The sequence below is a fragment of the Vigna umbellata genome, chromosome 4, assembly GCF_029865625.1.
Source record: "Vigna umbellata cultivar VRB3 chromosome 4, Vumbellata_1.0, whole genome shotgun sequence".
Classification (NCBI taxonomy): domain Eukaryota; kingdom Viridiplantae; phylum Streptophyta; class Magnoliopsida; order Fabales; family Fabaceae; genus Vigna; species Vigna umbellata.
This window is the reverse complement of record NC_142168.1, coordinates 64,173,769-64,193,170: the sequence shown is the minus strand read 5'-3', so window position 1 is coordinate 64,193,170 and position 19,402 is coordinate 64,173,769. Positions and strand designations below refer to the sequence as shown.

The 19,402-nt window shown below is 38.6% G+C and overlaps 2 protein-coding genes across 2 annotated transcripts; one reads left to right on the top strand and one right to left on the bottom strand.

Moving 5' to 3' along the window:
• Positions 1–8,429: 8,429 nt before the first annotated feature.
• Positions 8,430–15,454, bottom strand: LOC148200910 (uncharacterized). Its single transcript, XM_088113085.1, has 5 exons — positions 15,383–15,454; positions 14,474–14,553; positions 14,266–14,359; positions 9,161–9,265; positions 8,430–9,073 (listed from the first exon to the last, which is right to left on the bottom strand). Exons 1-5 carry the CDS (start codon positions 15,452–15,454, stop codon positions 8,537–8,539), a joined length of 888 nt encoding a protein of 295 aa, XP_087969211.1. The 3' UTR covers positions 8,430–8,536.
• Positions 15,455–16,658: 1,204 nt separating this feature from the next.
• On the top strand, positions 16,659–19,349 carry LOC148200909 (uncharacterized). The gene is made up of 5 exons (XM_088113084.1): positions 16,659–17,148; positions 17,471–17,625; positions 17,732–17,826; positions 17,927–17,987; positions 19,197–19,349. Exons 1-5 carry the CDS (start codon positions 16,962–16,964, stop codon positions 19,347–19,349), a joined length of 651 nt encoding a protein of 216 aa, XP_087969210.1. The 5' UTR covers positions 16,659–16,961.
• The last annotated feature ends 53 nt before the right edge of the window (positions 19,350–19,402 follow it).

Genomic DNA, 19,402 nt, shown 5'->3' with positions numbered 1-19,402 from the left:
CTTGTTTAACAATCGGCAAGTGTGACCGAATCGTATCAAGTAATAAAACTAGGTAAGACCAAGTATCGTTTTCCCAAAGGACTCACGGCCTAGTTTAGCTATGTGATTTGTTGATTATTTAAGACTTAAGAACAAATTGATTATAGGTTTTAATGCAAAAGACAATAACTAAACATGAGAAAATGCCATCCAATACTTTGCAAGAGGAGTCAAGTCAGTTCTCCTAATGTTTACCACATCGCCAGTTCTACATCCTCAAAATCAGCTCCTTCTTCCATACAGAGAGCAAACTGGCATTGCTCACCAGCCCACACAGTATCCAAGAAGTTGTTGATGGAATCAGGATCATACTTGATAGCATGGCCTCTGACATAGCCCAAGTAATTCTCAGCTGGATAATCACCAATCTTTCTTGCATTAGTGTAGAATTCTTTTACCACAGCTATATTGGCAGGTGAAGGGTAGGTGGCTAGCTTTCCCCAATCATTCCCTAACAATTGCTCTCCAAATTGAGGAGCAAAGTTAGGTATCATTCCCACCTCTCTCTCCATCAGTAACCTCCTATCTTGGACCACCTTGAAGTGCTTCTCATGTTTGCGAGATAAGAACCTACTAGAATGGGGTTGTTCTGGTTCCTTTTCTTTTCTTTTGGATGCCATGGTCTTAAATCTTTTGCCTGAAGAGGATGCCATTCCTACATCAAACACAGATACCAAACCACAAAACATGTTGTTAATCATTAGTAAAAATACAGAAAACACCTAATGTCGAGGCTAAACCACCGCTGAGGGTCAAAATCACCCCTCAGCGCCACCAGTGTAGCAATCCAGAACACAATTCAGCAAAAATCTGTTATCTGTCAGAGTACCGCTCAGCGGTAATTTACCCCTCAGCGGTAAATCTGCAGATTCTTGAAAATTTCTTTTTAACCTGTCCTAACTCCACCCACATGCAATTTTCAGTTTTTCAGATCAAAATCATTCAGTTTAATCGGTTCAAACTTCAATTAAATCATCAAATCATGCATAGAAATCAAAACCCCTAAAGATTCATGGTTTAACAATCAAATTCAAATTCAAGAACCCTAGAATGAAAAATGCTTGACTTACTTGGGTGGAGATGCTAGATGAACTGAGAATGCTTTCAAGCTATGATGCTCTCTCTTCCTACCCCAAACATAGATGGAATTAGTGATAAAATGAGTGAAAGAGAGATTTTCTCAAGAAGGATGAGGGAAAAGTTGTGGAGAACCTTTGAAAAAGTATGTAGGAGTGTGTGTGCAAAGAAAAATCTGAAAAGAGACACTAATGCGCAGCTTAGGGTATAAAAATACCCTAATGGGCTCGGGTCCCGCTTAGAGGCAACCTAAGCCCAGTCTGCGACACTACCGCTCAGCGGTAGCTTGCCGCTCAGCGGCACTTTCGGGAAGTGCTCTTCTTCTTCCTAGTTTAACCTAGGTGCCTCCTACCCATGCCTCTCACTTACTCCATGCAATAATATGCTCAGATTAATCATGCAAAATCCTATTATGCAACTACAGCAGAACAAACAAAAATATAGTCAATCAACTGGGTTGCCTCCCACGTAGCGCTTGTTTAACATCACGAGCCTGACCCAACATCCACCAGCACCCATCAGTAGGTGCAAAATTTTCTTACCAACACCCATCAGTAGGTGTAACAAACCTAGTATCCTTCAGTGGATACTTAACAAACCTAGCATCTTTCAGTAGATGCTATATCCCAACAAAATATTTACAGAAATAATGTCCAAAAGTTCAAAATTACATCACCAAAACAAAAATTAAAAGTCCTTAAATCACTGGGTTGCCTCCCAGCTAGCGCTCTTTTAACGTCATTAGCTTGACCCAATAAAGTTCAAGTTCCTTCTTCCTGGTTGATGTCCATATTTCACCAACTCCTCAACTGCTTCCGGTGTACTGTTTTGACTCTTCTAGCATATGGAGACTCTATCTCTATCATCTCCTTTTCTTTATAGCCTTTCACAACCCACAATTTGTTTTTGACTCTCACAGGTGTACCCAGTTGGAGTTGTTCTTTCATCCAGCCATCAGGAACTTTCCTTCCTCTTCCAATCTTATCTTTTTCCGGTACCTGAAACAATAAACAATGCTTACCTTTAACCTTGGGCTTTTCATCTTGAGAGCTAGTCATGAGTACATCTTGAAATGCAACTTTATGACTAGCTTCTTCCTCTTGCATCTGCCTCTCATCTTTGAAGACATCTACAACAACTCTCTCTTCTCTGTCTTGGAGCACTACTATACCTTCGTTTACATCAATGATAGCTTTGGTCGTTTTCATAAACGGTCTTCCAAGAATAATGGGTATCTTTTCAGTCTCCATCTTCATCACCACAAAGTCTACCAAGAATTGGAGTTTGCCCACACAAACTATAATATCTTCTGCTATTCCACAGGGTTCCTTTGAAGATCCATCTGCCATGACTAAATTAACCTTTACAGGTTTCAAATCAACATCACCTATTTGCTCCAGTAAAGAATAAGGTATCAAGTTAACACTTGATCCTAAGTCGAGTAAGGCTTTGTTTATCCTCTTCTTCCCTATTGTACATGGAATGGAGAAACCTCCTGGATCTTTTGCCTTTAGTCCTTTTTCACAGCTTTATACTTTTTGGTATCATCCTCTCTACGTCTTTTTCTTGTGGAGACTTCTTCTTCAGGTTTAGTATAAACTGCAATTTGTTGTAGTATCTGATTCCAAGGTACATCATTGTCCACCATCTTGAATAATTCTGTAAAATCAAATTACTTCTTTTGATTCATTGGAAAAGGAAAAATATCATTACTCTATATCTCTCTTCTCTCTCCTTTCTCTTTTCTCTCTTTTTCTTTTTCTCTCCTTTTTCTTTTTCTTTCTTTTCTCTCTTTTCTTTTAACTCAACTCTCTCATCATTTGTACTCTCCACCACTTTGCATTCCTCCCTGGGGTTAACCTCAGTATTAGCCCCAAAATTTTTATTTGGCCTCTCTTCCAATTGCTTGGTAATCTGACCCATTTGAGTCTCCCAATTCTTAATAGAAGCCTCAGTGCTCTTTTGAGTAGACTCAGATTTCTGTATGAACTGATTAAGAGTCTCTTCCATCCTTATTGACCTTTCATTTAGTATAGCCATCTGTTGCCATAAGGTTGGTTGTTGCTGTTGCTTATTGAATTGCCCAGTTTGTCCAGCTTGCCCAGTTTGTCTGTGACCAATGCTTGGGTGTGGTTTCCACCCTTGATTAAAATTCCCTTGACGGTATTGATTGGCCATGAAGTTTACATCTTCTAATGCTTCTACTGGAAAAGCGCATTGACCATTGATATGGTCACCTCCGCATAATTCACACAACTGTGATTGAGCCTGTGCAACAGTCTTTAACTCTTTTGGTAGTTGTGCAAGAGTTTTCGTAAGAGTCTCCAGTTGTTGAGTTAGTATCTTATTTTGTGCTAGCAAGGCATCATGGGTTTGTAATTGTAGAACTCCTCTTTCACTGTTGAGCTCATTATCACTAGTAGCCATATTATCAATGATTTCCGTAGCTTCCTCTGGAGTTTTCCATTTGATGTTTCCTCCTGCTGAGGCGTCAAGCATCATCTTGGTTTGTGGACCAAGACCTCCAAGGAAGGTTAGGACTACTTGCACATCATCAAAGCCATGCGTGGGTGTCTTTCTTAATAAGCTTTTATACCTGTCCCATGCATGCCCCAGTGATTCTTCCATGCCTTGCCTGAATGATGAAATCTCTTGCTTCCCTTTATTAACTTTTGATTGTGGAAAGTATTTGTTTAGAAACTTGGTCACCACTGCTTCCCACTCTGTAAAGCTTTCTTCTGGAAAAGAATTTAACCAAAGCTTAGCATTGCCTCCTAGTGAGAATGGAAACAAGCTAAGTTTGATTGCTTCATCCGGCACCCCATTTATTTTCACCGTGTTGCAAATCTCATTAAAAGTTGTGAGGTGCTCATATGGGCTTTCGTGAGACAACCCATTAAATTGATTACTCTTCACCAGTTGCATTAATGCTGGCTTAACCTCCATGTTGACTGCATTGACCCTTGGTCTTGCTATGTTGTTAAAGTGTTGAGGTCCAACTATATTTGTGTAATCTGCAAGAGTTCTTCTGGCATTATTATTCTCCATATTTTCTGTGCTATGGTTAGAACCTTGTGGTGATGGTTGTAACAGAGTTTCTGGAGGAGGAAAAAGTTCTCTAGATGTACGAATTCTTCTCCTCCGTCTACTCTCGTCTAAACCTTCAAGAAAAGGTTCTGTAGTTTTCTTGCTTCTAGTTCGGATTGCTTCCTGCATACACAAGAAAACAAAACCCTAGAAAAATTTGTTAGCACAAAAAGATATAAAAGAAGATATAAGATAAGAGATAAGAAGATAAAAATAGAAAACAGAAAATAAAATAAAATAAAACCAGAAAGAATAAAAACAGAAATTCAAAATTCAAAATTCAAAAACAAGTCAAAGATAATCAATAATCACACAAATGAACTAGTTAAACCACGAGTCCCCGGCAACGGCGCCAAAAACTTGATGACAAATTTATGAACACCGAAAAACGGTGCCACAAAATTTGTTTAACAATCGGCAAGTGTGACCGAATCGTATCAAGTAATAAAACTAGGTAAGACCAAGTATCGTTTTCCCAAAGGACTCACGGCCTAGTTTAGCTATGTGATTTGTTGATTATTTAAGACTTAAGAACAAATTGATTATAGGTTTTAATGCAAAAGACAATAACTAAACATGTATGCATGAATTTCATCAATGGTAAAGAACAAAACAAATACTTCAATGAATTATATGGATGAGTATGTTGTTGGGGTTATCAATTTCATCTTATCCACTCTCATATATTTTCAGGAATTCATCATTCTTATCATCAATGCTAATGCCACTCTCTAAATTACCTTGCAAGAAGGCCTATCCCTAATTACGAGTTCATACAATTCCTAGCATTCCTAGTAATTAGTTCTTAAAGTTCAGGAGCTTAAAGGCAACCAATGTGCTATTGGGAGAAATTCCCCGGATCTAGACTTCCCCGTACGTTCCCGTATCGACAAAATCAATAATCATGGCAATGAATGAGTTAAACAAAGCAAGCATTAAGCAAAGAGGAAAAACCCTAGCTAAAGATGAAAGAAAGCATGTATCTTAATATAAGACACTAAATCAAATTCCATATATGAGAGTTTCACAAGACTACATTGATTCCCCAACAACAATACAAGGTTTAGTTCACCATATTCATGGTGAAACTAGATGAACAATAATGAAAGAATGAAGATAAAACCCTAGAAAGAGGAGGAGGTAGCCTGAGCATCCAAGATCTTCCTTCAAGGGGTGGAAAAGAGAGTGTTTGCTTCGTCTCTGCCAAAGATACAAACCCTAGGACGTCCTAAAGCTTATATACTATTCTAAAATTACAGAAAATTAGGCCCAAGCCCAAAATAGTGCCGCTCAGCGGTAAACTACCGCTCAGCGGTAAGTGCGTGAGTTGTTTTTCTCCCCTCAGCGGCCAAATCACCCCTCAGCGGATCCAACGTGACTGTCTGAGTGCCGCTCAGCGGTAAACTGCCGCTGAGCGGCAGTTGCGGCTTCTCCTTTTGCACTTTTTGATGTCTTTTCTGATTCCATCTCTATCCTTCTTCACTTCTTTCACCAAATTCACCTTAAAACCTGCACAAAAACACTGAAATCAAGCATAAACCTGTCCAGCTCTCTTATTTCTAAAAATATGACCAAAAGCATGATTTCAAGCTAGTTTCTAAGTGTTAAAGGTTGCTTTTAGTATCAATTTTAAGCATGAAAATAACAGTTTTTCAACTGTTATCAACAGGCGGTGGCATTTTTGCAATTTAAATGAACTTATAGGCCTCGGTTCCCCTTGAACCGAGGCATAAATGCTAAATTACCTCAGTTAATGGTTAAAACGAGGCGTAATCCTTTTTCAAATTGACCTACAACATCGGTTGAATTGGACAGAGACAGTAAAATGAGTATAGACATCGGGTTTGGTAAAGAACCGAGTCAGTATTAGATTTTTATCTTCAAAAGTGCAGAACCCAAATCTCCAGTTCGTCTTCCTCTTCTCCGTGCAGTTCTTCTTCCTCTGCTCCCGCGTAGTTCTTCTTCCCCCGCTCTGTTATTGTCGCGCATCCAACCTGCTCCCGCGGAAGCCTATTCCTCCATCTCTGCTCCCAAAGCCCATGGCCGCATTGTCGTTGTCCCACCCCCAAACTTGTCACGCCTCCCACCCCCGCAACCCTAACCGCACCACCAATCAGAACCGCCACCGGACGTGATCTCGCTCCGCCACGGGAAGCGATCTGGACGCGATTTCGCTCCAGCACCGGACGCAATCTGGACATGATATCAATCCACCATCGGACGCGATCTTTCTCCGCCACCGGACGCGATCTCGCTCCGCCACCGGACGAGATCTTGACGCGATCTCGCAACGCCACCGGACGCAATCTGGGCACGATCTAGCTCCGCCACCAAACGCGATCTCGCTCTACCACCGGACGCGATCTGGCTTTGCCACCGGACGCGATCTCTCTCCTCCACCGGATGCGATCTCGCTCTACCCCCTCGTCGAATTGGCACTGCTTCCTTGCTGTCGTCTCCGCCCCCCAAGCTCGACAAGTTTGTTCCGCCGCACCTCTGGCCTGGGTTTGTGCCCCAGGAGGAGACCAACCTGGCCGGGTTCTTTCTTTATCAATTGTTTTGGGTTTGATAGTTGTCGTTTTGTGGTTGTAGGCATCACCAACACCAACACCATTGAAAATATTGTTCAATTTTTTTTCAGAGTTTTGCTATTGATCCATGGAATGCGGTTGTCCAATTGGTTAATACAAGATGGCAACCCATCACTATATGGAGTGGTTCATGAAAGGCTCCTTGCTATGTACATTTGTGCTGGTCATGGAATTGAGGCAGAGAAACAATTGAGGGAGATGAAGCTTGTGGGTAAGGAAGCTGATGGACATCTTTGTGACATTGTTCTTGCCATTTGTCCTTCATAGAAATAGGGCAATGCCATTTCGTGATGAGTCGTGATAGTCTAGGAGGATATCTTTTGCATCTTGCTGATTTGTGAAAAGATTATCCCTTGTTTCTTCTGGTTGAAGAGGTTGGCAACATTTGATATTGATGATTATTGTACTACTCAGTGGAAACTGACAAATTTTAGATTACAGTATATGTTATATTAATTTTAGATTACAGTATATGATATTGATGTTTTATTGTTTCATTGTTAGAGTATATGTTATATTAATTTATTTAAAATCTGAAGTAGAGCACTGAAAGAAGGACTTTGTTTTATAGGATGAATGTAAGTGTCACAATAGCATTTTTTTTTATTGAATTTCCCAATATATTACCTCGGTTCAAAAGAGAACCGAGGCAAAATCCTATTATTTTTGTTTCGGTCCACAACCGAGGCAAAAGGAGTAGACTTTTTACCTCGCTCGTATGTGCTTCGGTTCCAGAACCGCTGCTTATAGACAAAAACAACCGATGTCGTATCTCTTTACTGTACTAGTGAATGTCGCTCAGAAATAAATATTTAAGAACCATCACCAGACAAATCTCCTTTTCCATTATTTAATTGACCATTTTAGACCATTTAATACAGCTGATGATACTGGAGAGACGAAAGAAAAAAAAAAGAAACTTAAAAAGTGTTGATAACATATATAAGAAAAACAATTACACACTAAACACACCACATTTGTCTATAGTTGTGCAAGCCTCCTCAAAAGTGAATCCCATATCAACAAGTATGGACAATATCTCAGTTCTCTTCTGTTGATGGTTTTTCCTGTGAAATGGAAACAAATAAATGGAATCTATATACACAATGTGAGTAAAATGCTTCCTAAAATTCAGATAACTAACACTACAAAAAAGAAGGGCATTACCGAAGGCCAGAAGCCCTCGGAAACAGCCCAAAACCGTCGGTAAAAGACATTTACAGACGGCTTATCGACAACCAAAAAGCCCTCTGTAATTCCCTTGTCGCTAACATTTACTGAGGGCTTTCGCCCTTCGGTAATTACCGAAGGCACCGAAGGGCAGAAGCCTTCGGTAATTTCCGAAGGGCAAAAGCCTTCGGTAATCAGCGAACGTGGGTATTTACCGAAGGGCAAAAGCCTTCGGTAAGTTCGAGGGAGATGTGAGAGACATTTGTATTTATTATGAAACCAACAACAGACCTGCATAGCAATTTTCATACACAAACAGACCTGCATAACAATTTTCAAGCACATATTGACCTGCATAATGTGCATCTCAAAGATGCAATCATGGATCAATAATATCCATAGAACATCCATTAATTAGTTGAACATGTATTTATAGTTAAAACATAAAACAATGTGGAATAATGATGTTTTAACATCCAAAGTCATGGAGTTGATCTAACATCGAAATGATCTAAACTCCAAATGTTCTAATATCGAAATGTTTGTATAACCAATGTGCTAACAAAATGAAACTAATAATGTACATAATTATCATCAGAATGATCTTCATCATCCTCCTCCTCTATTGATGGCTGGACTGGTGTGGGTTGGACTGATGAAGGTTGGACTGATGAGGGTTGGACTGATGTCGGCTGTTGAGAGGCAGCGGGTGACAAAGAGGGTCGTGGTTGGGTCGGAGGGATATTGATGTCATCCTGTGAAGTTTGAGGCAACACTCTCATGACCAGGGCCTTAAAGTTTGTAAACTCTGCTCTCAAATCAGTGATTTCCTGGTCACGTTGCTCTAGTGCCTGCGTGAGGCGGAGAACGACCTCGTCAGGAGCAGTGGTGGAAGAAGAAGGTTGGTGCTTCAGAGTACCTCCTCTCGACGTTGTATAGTTTGAAGCAAGTTGTCCTGCACCGTACACTCGTCCCTTTTTCTTCCCACCAACAATGTCGACCCAGCACTGTGTCCTACGGATGTCATCTTCTGCATTACTACCAACATCCGGTGTAGGAGCTAACTCATGTTCAGATCTAACCTGTGAAAGTCTCGTAGAAAATTCTTCCTGTTGAAACATTAAAAACAATGTTAGGGAATGATAGAATGACATAAATGAAAAATTAGTAAGTCTTATAGTGTGGAATTTGCTTACATGAGTCTTGCGAGATCTTTCATCAACGAATTGATTAGTTCCCTTCCTTACATGAGTCTGTGCAAAGACCTCATCAACATGGACCGCCCGTCCGAGAGCTTGTGCCTGTAAGATAATTTACAATTAGAAGTGTACATATGAAATAGAAAATACATAACTTATATATGAAAGAAAAAGTTAGGCAATGAAATTTTATCATACGAATGGCATGCTCATGAATTGTTATCGACCCACCAGTATGCAAGGTGCCACCCTTTTCAGATGCTCTGTTTCTCTGCGCCTTGGCACACTTATTGCGAAACTCTACTATATTCCAATGAGCCAGTAAAGAGTTCCAAATTTGTTCGCCCAGCCAGTAAGGGCGCTCTCCTGCATTGCGGGCATCCCTAAACATCTCTGACAGCCGGTGAAATGCTTTCATGTGGAAATTTCTGTGTATCTGTGTTTCATGTTCAGCTGTAGTGTGAGTGCTTAAATAGGTACGTTCTACCATTCTTAACTTGTTAGGTTTGTATTTATTTGTAGTATATTTTCCTAGTTTAGTGTAGTATATTTCATCTAATTTCTGTTTAACTCTACCTTGTTGCTGTTTTTCGGGTTGGTCTTGTGTACTTACACATTCTACAGTCACTTTTAACATTGCCTACTTAATTGAATGTTATAAACTCACTTTTGGTGGTGTGAGGGAGTGATTATTCTGCAGTTTTGGCCATAACAAAGTCAAATTTCGAAGTATACCATTTGTATGGTGTGTCACACTTTGAGCAAGTCAAAAGTGATCTTTAAAAGTTGGTAGCAGAGTTCAATTACTCATAAAGATTGTACACTGGCATAGTCTTCCAGACATGATGTCTAAATATGCAAAAAGAAAACAAAAACAAAGAGTCAACAATACAGTGACAAGTGACAGCAGTATGTGGTTCTTGTAGTTAGGCAAAGTCTGCTTAATTGTCCATTTCTCATCATATAACTTAAAACTATGGCTGCTAGTGTCATCTAATTAATATGCTGGCAACGTTTAAGATTGTTGTTTCACGACTCAAGTTGTTACAAGAAAAAGTCTTCAGAATTATTTATCAGCAACAACATTAAATTTTTACATAAATTTAACTCATGCATTTAATTAAGTTCTTTAAAAGAAGAAATGTAATGTGATGATTAACTTAACTCTACCTTTTTCTTGTATCAAATTGTTTCAGTTTTGCTAGTACTTTTGAGTTCTAATTCATGAAGATGTTTTACTTGAATTTGTAGTTTTGAGTCCAAAGTTTATCATAACAGTCAAGAACCTCTAAGAAATGTAGTACTAGTCAAAAACATTTCTTAAAACTGGTATTACCCACTCTCAAATGTAGTACTACCCTTTCTGCTCATGTAATGATCAAAGTCCATTTTGCAAAACAATACTAATTACTTTAGGTTTGGTTTGGTCTCTTTAAAACTGCCAAGACTAGCCTATGCTGTCACTCAATGGAATTTAACTGGTTTTGCCTTATACTGATTCACTGCCCTTTTGCCATTCTGTGTCTCACCTCTCACCTAACACCAAATAAAGTCATTTGACATTATTTCTTCTAACAAAACAGACAATATAATCGATGCAACCCCACAAAGATACCATGACTTAGATCAGTGACATACAATACCAGATTACCTAATCCCCTGTACCCAACTGGGTACCCTTTTTACTAACCTGTCACTGTTTTCCGTTCCTCCTTTTCTTTCAAATTTTTGGTACTGTTTCACCCATTACATACATATATATTACGGAGCTGTGTCAGTGAAACATTGATGAGAGGTTGGTGCAGCCCATTTTATTATTGGTTTATTCACTACTAAACAAGGACATTTATTGGTCTATATATATGAATTTGAAGTTCGTGCAGCCCATTTAAGATCAATTCTTTTTCTTCCCTCCCAAAATGTTGTTATTGGTGACAGGTTTGATGGTAACAAGTTGTTGGACAGAGACACAGGAAAGAACATAATGTTTGTGGGGGACTCCATAAGTAACACCATGTGCCAGTCAATCACTTGTTTGCTTCACATTGCACTCCCAAACTCAACTTACATTTCAAAAAGGTTAACATACGAACTCTTTCAAAAGGGGTGGTTGATCAAGAAATTAAACCGATATATGTAATGGTGACAGAGAAATGAAAGTGATTGGTAGGGAGAAAAAAAATGGTAGGAAAAGTGAAGATGGGTCTATTCTAAGGCGAACAAGCATAGAAAACGAAAGAAAAATGCTTATGCTAAATGAATCAGTGGTGATTGTAATGGTGAGAGGGTGGAGTTAAAGTGAGGAGGAATATATTCAAAATGACTCTCAGTTGCAGGATTGAATAATCTCACTAAAGCACCTTATTATTATTACTATTAACCCTTTCACTTACACTTACACAATCACTACTATCTTCTATCCTCCTTTTGCTTATGTAGGATCCAAGTGTTTATAGTGGTTTTTGTTCCCACACTCATCACCCTTTCATAATATGAAGACTAAAGTTCAGCAACATCAATTATTTTTTAGTACAACACAAAGACAGAGAGAGAATGTGGTTGCATTCTGAGGATTCCTATTCTTTGGTATGCGTGGGATCATGTCCCAGCACAAGGATGTGTCCATGAATTGTGGATAAAGTTTTTTTTTCCAGAATAAGATATATATAACTCAATTATGGTTCTCATCATCATCAGAATAATCAAAACTCATAATAACTTATTAATGATCACTAATCTGGATCTGGTCATCCTCTGACTATTTTTCTTTCACAACACAGACACAACAACTCCATGTGTTTTCGTTTCCAGTGCTTGTTTTTTTCTGTTTACACAGCAAAGTTTGGAGGCTTTGTACTTGTTTGATTGACTTATAATTTGGTTCAACTTTTGCTATATTATAGGATTACATAGCTTCAATCATGTGCTTGAAGAATGGGTTCTTAGTGGATTTCACTATTGATAAAGAAAAAGCCAGGATTTTGAGGTTGGACAGAATTAGCTTTGGGGATCAGTGGAAAGGAGTTGATGTTTTGATTTCCAATTCTTACCATAGTTGGTCTCACACAGGACAGTAAGTGTAATGAAAATCATTACATTTGAGCTACCTTTTGATAGGTTCTTTTAATCAAGAACCTATGAATAGCACTAGAAACACAACACAGAACAGATCCTCTAAATTATACAGCCTCCTTTTATTGCAAAAGAATCAAGAAAAAGATGAATACAAGGTACTCAGACAGCTTAACCTCTCCCCAAAGAACTACAAGAGTTCTTGCACAATCAATAAGACTCCAAAAACTCCCTCACATACAACTCGTTCCCCCCTTTATACCAACTACTAACAGAACTAACAGAAACCTATTTCCCCATTCCCTAACTGCCTTGGCAGTTAGGCTTAGTGCCTTTACCTCTTCTCCTAGATACAATTAACTCCCTAACACCTTTTTTATGCTTTATCAGAGGACGTAGCCATGTGGCTAATGGCTTCAATTTAATGATATTAAACGTGTTCCAACTACACAAAACAACCAAACCTTAGGTGGAATACTAATTCTGCACTACATATAGTCCCTAGTAAGCTGGTTTCATACTAAACCATATATAAAGTCATTTAAACACAAATGAATGTTCAAGCAACTTTGTTTGATGATTATCATTGTCTTTAAACTCTAAAATGAAGTCAAAACACCCTACAAACATATCCATGAATACCTTTTTAACACACTAAACACATTCACATTTGAATTTATAACATATAAAAAGATGCTAATAAAAACATAAATATGAACTTGGATGAGAAATTACAAGAAAATAAAATAAGTACAGTACAAAAGTTAGGAGTGGATGAAAGAGTAATTTGAGAAAGATGGAGGCCAGAATTCCATAACATAGATTGATGGAAGCAAAGTCAAAAAAAAATTTGAATGGGGAAGTTCAAGGGGGCCACACCCATCAACTGTTTCACAAATTCACTCATAGAAGAACCCTCCTATAGTATAATGACAATGCTTAACACCCCTCCATCCTTTTCTTTTTTGCCCTAACCTAGAACCTTTTTCATGATTTCACATTTAGTGCATACAACTCCATAAACAAGTGGCAGTCTCTTCCTTTTTAATGATTTTACATTGCAGCAGTTGATTTAGTAAATATTTACAGTAAAAAACTGAGAATGACAGTCACATCAGGTCCTTTTAAGAGGATTCTGAAGGGAAAGCTTGTGGAATAATGGTGATGAGGAAAACTTTCTAGAAAAGTGTATGAAAATATCATGGAAGGCTTTTCATCTATATGTATGATATAATTATAACCTTTGAGGCTTTCGTAGTAGATTCTTATATTATAAACTTGAACCAAATTTAATATTTAACATACTTTTGTAAGAAAAATATAAAGTCAATAATACCCTGGAATTTCAGAACCAACAACATACACCATCATACAATGAATTGGACTAATACTATTTAGAACAAGCTTTTGTGTGTAAGCAGAGAGTAATGGGAGTGCAGGACAGAAGGAGTACTTTTTCTGCAGAAAAGGAAGGAAGTATAAGAATAGCATAAGGCCTGATATAGAGTGACTGGGTCTGGGTTCTGCAAAGCAACCGACATAGACAAACTACTGTACTCAAAAGGTGGAGAAGGCAAAGGCACCAAAAACTATTGGATGATGCATGAGTTGACTTACTGCTAGGGGTTCTAGTTTGGACCGCTACCTACTGCTATAGTATCAACCATTTACAATATATAACATTATGTGTACGTTGATTGGAAGCAAATCAAGGGGAGGTTAGAGGTTGAAAGGTTCATAGTTGAAGTTTTGCGTACTTGGAGCACACACTTGCAGGCATTAGAAGCAAAAGCAACAGTTACAACAATTGGCACTATTGCTCAAGCTTCACCACCTCGTTTGCTTTTTTTTTACCTAAACTTCGGTTAAGGTTATTTAAACCTTCTCACTGGCATGCCAATTCCTTGCCCCTCATTCCAATTAAAAACCAATCTTTCTCAATCAAACAACATCATACAATCAAGCCACAACAACATCAAACAATTCAAGAACATTTAAACTCATAATGAATTTGTAAAAGCACAACTTACCTCAACCGAGATAGCCCTTGACGATGCAACCTTTGTACACCACGACGGCGACGCCCCACAACAGCCACTCCAACGAAGTCCCTCAACCAAGTTCCTTCAATCATATACTAACAAGTGAATGAAAAGTAGATGAAGGCAGCAACAATGTCTACGCTTCACCAATATGAACATCACAGTGTGAATGAAGTTGTGTGGAACTTACCTCTACCCTGATGCCGCTTCACGAGCACGACAGCGATAGCAGCCCACAACAGACCCTCCGACAAAGTCCCTCAACCTCCACACCACCTTCCGTCAACGAACCAACCAACCCACGACGAACCCTAGCCCAATCCTCCCCAAACAACCACGCACCGTGAACGAAGAGCGATCAACGACCCACTCACCACCGTCACGGACCACCACCGCTGACTACCCGACAAACTGAAGGAGCGTGAAGCAAGGGAGGGAAGTGTTTGCAGAGAGGGATGACACAGACAAAAACAACGAAGCTGAAGTAAAATGAAATTGGGGCACGAAGAACCCAATTTGGGACTTACATTAATCAGGGAGTTACCGACGGCTTAAAAGCCTTCGATAATCATCTCAATACTGAAGGCTTCAAAGCCTTCGATAAAATACTGTCGATAAATGGCGCTTTTCCAGTAGTGTAACACGTATGCATGAATAATATAATATGACTGGTCCAATATTTAATATATCTGCAACTATATCTCTTATTCATTTTAAATATTTCATCATAATTTGTTAAGGTATTGTTTTTTTTTAATTATTTGTATGAGGGAACTTGTTAAAGCCTTAAAAAATAAATTGCACCTTATATAAACTATTGTCGTGCATTAATGCCATTTACTATAACCAAATTTGCCCATGCTATACTTCTCCATCAATCTTTTCCAGATTAAAATAAAATAATTCAAGATAATTTACAACGACTCGAATCAAATAAACTAAACATAATATAATTACTTCTAGACCCATCAAACATTCACTCTTCCTCAATCATTACCATCAAAACATTATGAATAAACCAGATTACAACCACTTAACAACCATACACAAATCTCCAGCATTACTTATATAGAATACAAGAGTCATTTAGGAGTAACTTCTTTACCTGTACCATCACCGCCTTGTCCACCTTCGGGTACCTCGCCTTGTACATACAACATTCTAGGTTCGGACCCATCCTTCGATAATCTCTCTCAATGCCGACTCAGGGCTTTAGGGAAATGGAAATGGAAATGGGAAGAAAGAATACTTGGGAATCCTATCTTCCACCGCACTTGATGAACCTTGGCTGACAAGCAATGACGAAGGAGAAGAGAACGCAACAACGACTTGCTTAACTAAGAACGATCAGGTTTGATGAATGCAACACAGGTTTGGGATGAACACGAATTGAAATTTGGGGGCAAGCGGGAAGAGAAATTTGGGGACAGTGGGTTGGATAAATCTGAACGAAGTGAGATTGAAAATTTAGGGAAAATGAGAAAATTTTTGGCAAAGGATAAAAAGAAGCTCGAAGGAAAAACGTAAAAGAGCACGCAGACGAGGGGGACTGAAAACCTCTTTTCAAAATTATACATAGTCTATTAAGAGGTGTTGGGGCTGTTAGGCCAGGGTTGTTAAGCTGTGTAATGTCTTTTAGGGGGTTAGCTATGTAAGGGAGAAAGGTGTCTTGAGATAGGGAGGTGATTTTTTTGTATGATAAAATAGCAAAATATGATTAATTTCACCCAAGAAAAACATGTTCAAAAAGTAGAAAGTAGAACCCATCAATGTCAAGTTCTCTTCAATTGTAATAACATTGCCAATTCAATAGTCTCCCACTAGATAACTAAGAGGGAAAAGATTAAATAATTTGAAACGTGAACATAAATGTTTTCTTCTTTTATTTCCTTTTTGCTATAAAAGTGACTTTTTTTTTTTGTTGCATTTAACTTCATAACAAATAATATATAACCTATTGATTGTGCCAACTTTGCCCTATAAAGTGACACACCAACCCACTCAACAATGGTTGTGTGGTTGTAAAGGATATGATATAAACTATGGTTGGAAAGGATACTATATAAACAAATAACTTTATTATTATGTCTTTAGTCTTTTATTAGTGTTTAGCATTTTGAAGATGTAGAAAGAGTAGGAAACATCATGATGGAGGAATTGAGTGAATAATTTCAAAATAGATTAAATGGTTACATTTATTTAAGGAAAAGGTTTATTCGACAACAGATTTTTGACAATAATTTGACAACGATACGTGTGACATTATCATTGGTTGTTTTTATCAAATTTTTTTAAAAGTTTCATTTTGTCTTCGAGGGCATCTTTGGAAAGATGGTTCAGAATGTACTTTTCACTTTTTGAAACAATACTCAAAAGAAAAACCTATTCCTCTCTTCGAAACTCTCTCACCGCCTTCGACATTCCTCATTCGAATCTCCGCCACCGAAGTAAAGTACTGTGTTTATTCACTGTTGTTCGTTCGTTGCTTGGATCCACCGTTGTCTCCGGAGGAAGTCGTGTGGCCTTCTACTTTTTCGTTTCTGGGTAACACAAAAGAAGAAGACCTTGGTTTCCGAGGGTGTTTGTTGTCACTGTTCATCGCTGCAAAGTTGCAATATTTTGGCTGATTCAGCGTTTCAGATGGCTTTTGGTGGTTGATTCTCCTACCAAGTTGAGAATTTGAGATGAGCAGCCAAAAGGGTCGTCATGAAGAAGAGATGGGCACCTCAGAAACCACCGGGAAAGTGGTTGTGGTTGCAGTTAAAGCTTCCAGAGATATCTCAAGGACTGCTCTGGTGTGGGCTTTGACTCATGTTGTTCAACCAGGGGATTGCATTAAGCTGTTGGTGGTCATTCCGGCTCTTTCTTCAAGTATTGCTTACTTTTCTTCATTCTCTCTCTCTTTTTTTCCTTTTAATTTATATATGATTGGTTTGGCTCTTTCTTAGTTACATTACTCAGTTTAGTTTCACATTAATGGCTTTATAAAACTGAGTTAAAGAAAAAGTAAACTAGAAGATGAATACAGAGAATGAGGCACTGGTTGGCACATTCTACGCAATTCTGTTTTGAAACCTTCAAATATGTAAGGCTTTAGGACCTCGACGTTGCTAGAGATCTGAACAATCCAGAAACCTGTTCTACTCATTCTTGTATCGAGGTTCGTAACTGACTACAATTTCTGCATTTGCAGGCAAGAGGGTATGGGCATTTTCAAGATTTACCACTGACTGTGCCTCCAGTAATTGGAGATCCAGTTTAGGAACTGCTTCAGATCAGAAAGTAGTTATAACAAAATCCTGTTCTCAGTTAGTGCTTCAACTCCATGATTTTTACGATCCAGAGAAGGTTGGGACATACATAACATTGTAATAGCTTCCATATATGCATATTCTTTCTTGCTTTCTTTATGTCTAGTGTTCGGTTTTCCTAAACTGTCAAACAATTTACACAGATAAAGATCAGAGTGAAGATTCTTTCTGGTTCTTCATGTGGAGGTGTGGCCGCTGAGGCCAAGAGAGTTGAGTCAAGCTGGGTTATATTGGACAAGTAATTTTTAACTTTCTTTGTTAAAGGCTGCGTTGTTGCTTGATACATCTGTGAAGTTTTCCCAATTACTCATACACCGAAGATGATTGTCTATTTGCAGAAAGTTGAAGCATGAAAAGAAATATTGCATGGAGCAGCTGCATTGCAATATTGCATGGATGGTGATTTCTCAAAGCATGAAGACAACGTGCAGAGATCCAGCGACAAGACTTTGGCAACTGCAAAACAAGAATCAACTCATTTGGAGTTCGGTGGAGAAAGTTATGAGCAAAACAACCAGCAAAGATGAGAGGTGGTAGAAATATATAAAACGTTAACTTTAAGGAATTAACTGCATCTACTCAGATGTCCAAAAATTATAAATTAGTAGTCATTGGAAAGATTTTTGAGTCTACTTTCTAATAAAAAAAGAATCACATAATTTGGAGGTCTGTGAAAAAAGTTATGATTAAAATAGTCAGCAAAGGTCAAAGTTGACAGCATGGGTTATGCACCTCACCTCAATTGGAGAAAACCACCTAAATGAACATTTTTATTTTGAAGAAATCAATGACCTAACCTCATTATTAGTGCAGGGAGTACACCCAATAACATTGAAGTCACTCACCCATCTCAAAAAAGGAAAAATTCAACAAAAATAGAGAATGGGGAGCAGTGTTCATCTAGCTGGAGAGTACAGTTGAAGTTTCTGTACAAATTACCCTTTTTCCTCTGTGTCAACACTCAATTTCGTCCGGGTTGATTAATAAATTTATTTTCATCATAAAAATAAAAAAAATAATAAAAAATAATAATTTATTTTCATTATTTGACCGTTCGTCCATTCAGACCTTTAGGACGTTCGGTCATGCAGAGAGTAAACCGTTCGGTCATAGAGTTTTAATGAACGTTTGGTCTTCATTAGAACGTTCGGTCTTGGTGTTGCTACTCTCTTTTGAACGCTCGTTCATCCATGATCAGCCTTCAGCCATTCTCATTGACGTTCGGTCTTGTGTTGTTTAACGTTCGGTATTGGTGTGTTTTTAAGCGTTCGGTCCTAGTTTGTTTTGAATCTTAAACGTTCAGCCTCTCAGGTTTACTGTTCACGTTCGCTCTAGATGAGATTTGATTTTTTTGAACGTTCGGTCTTGTGTTTCTTTAACGTTCGATCTGAGCGTTCGACCTACAGTGTGAACATTTGGTTACAGCGTTCGGTCATGTAATTTGGACGAACGTCCGTTTGTATTGACCGAGCGTCCAAAAAGTGGGTGGCTGCGTTTTAAATTGGTCTGAGCCTTACAGCGAGGATTCCCACCTCCTATTGCCGCTGTCCGCCATTAACCGTCTGAAAAGCTATTTGCAGTATGGGTGCAAGAGATTATTTTTGGCAGGCTTTCACTTTTGGATTTTTAATTTGGAGAAAGGTGGGTGCATGGCTGGAAATAGATACACGAGCAACACGTTGGCAGCATGGGCAGCTCCATATTCAAGGCCTGGCTGGAAGAGAAGCACACCACATCATAGTAACTGCTGGGGGCACATGATCAAGCACACCACGCGGCCAAAGTAAAAAAAAAGCCACTCACAGTATGGGTTT

Coding starts and splice junctions, on each gene's coding strand:
- LOC148200910 (XM_088113085.1), bottom strand. CDS start 15,454: ATGGGTCCGAACCTAGAATGTTGTATGTACAAGGCGAGGTACCCGAAG. Junction 14,360..14,473: donor GCTCGTGAAGCGGCATCAGG/GTAGAGGTAAGT, acceptor ATATGATTGAAG/GAACTTGGTTGAGGGACTTC. Junction 9,266..14,265: donor CAAGGGCTATCTCGGTTGAG/GTAAGTTGTGCT, acceptor ATTATCTTACAG/GCACAAGCTCTCGGACGGGC.
- LOC148200909 (XM_088113084.1), top strand. CDS start 16,962: ATGAGCAGCCAAAAGGGTCGTCATGAAGAAGAGATGGGCACCTCAGAA. Junction 17,149..17,470: donor CATTCCGGCTCTTTCTTCAA/GTATTGCTTACT, acceptor CTGCATTTGCAG/GCAAGAGGGTATGGGCATTT. Junction 17,988..19,196: donor ATTGCAATATTGCATGGATG/GTGATTTCTCAA, acceptor TATTTTTGGCAG/GCTTTCACTTTTGGATTTTT.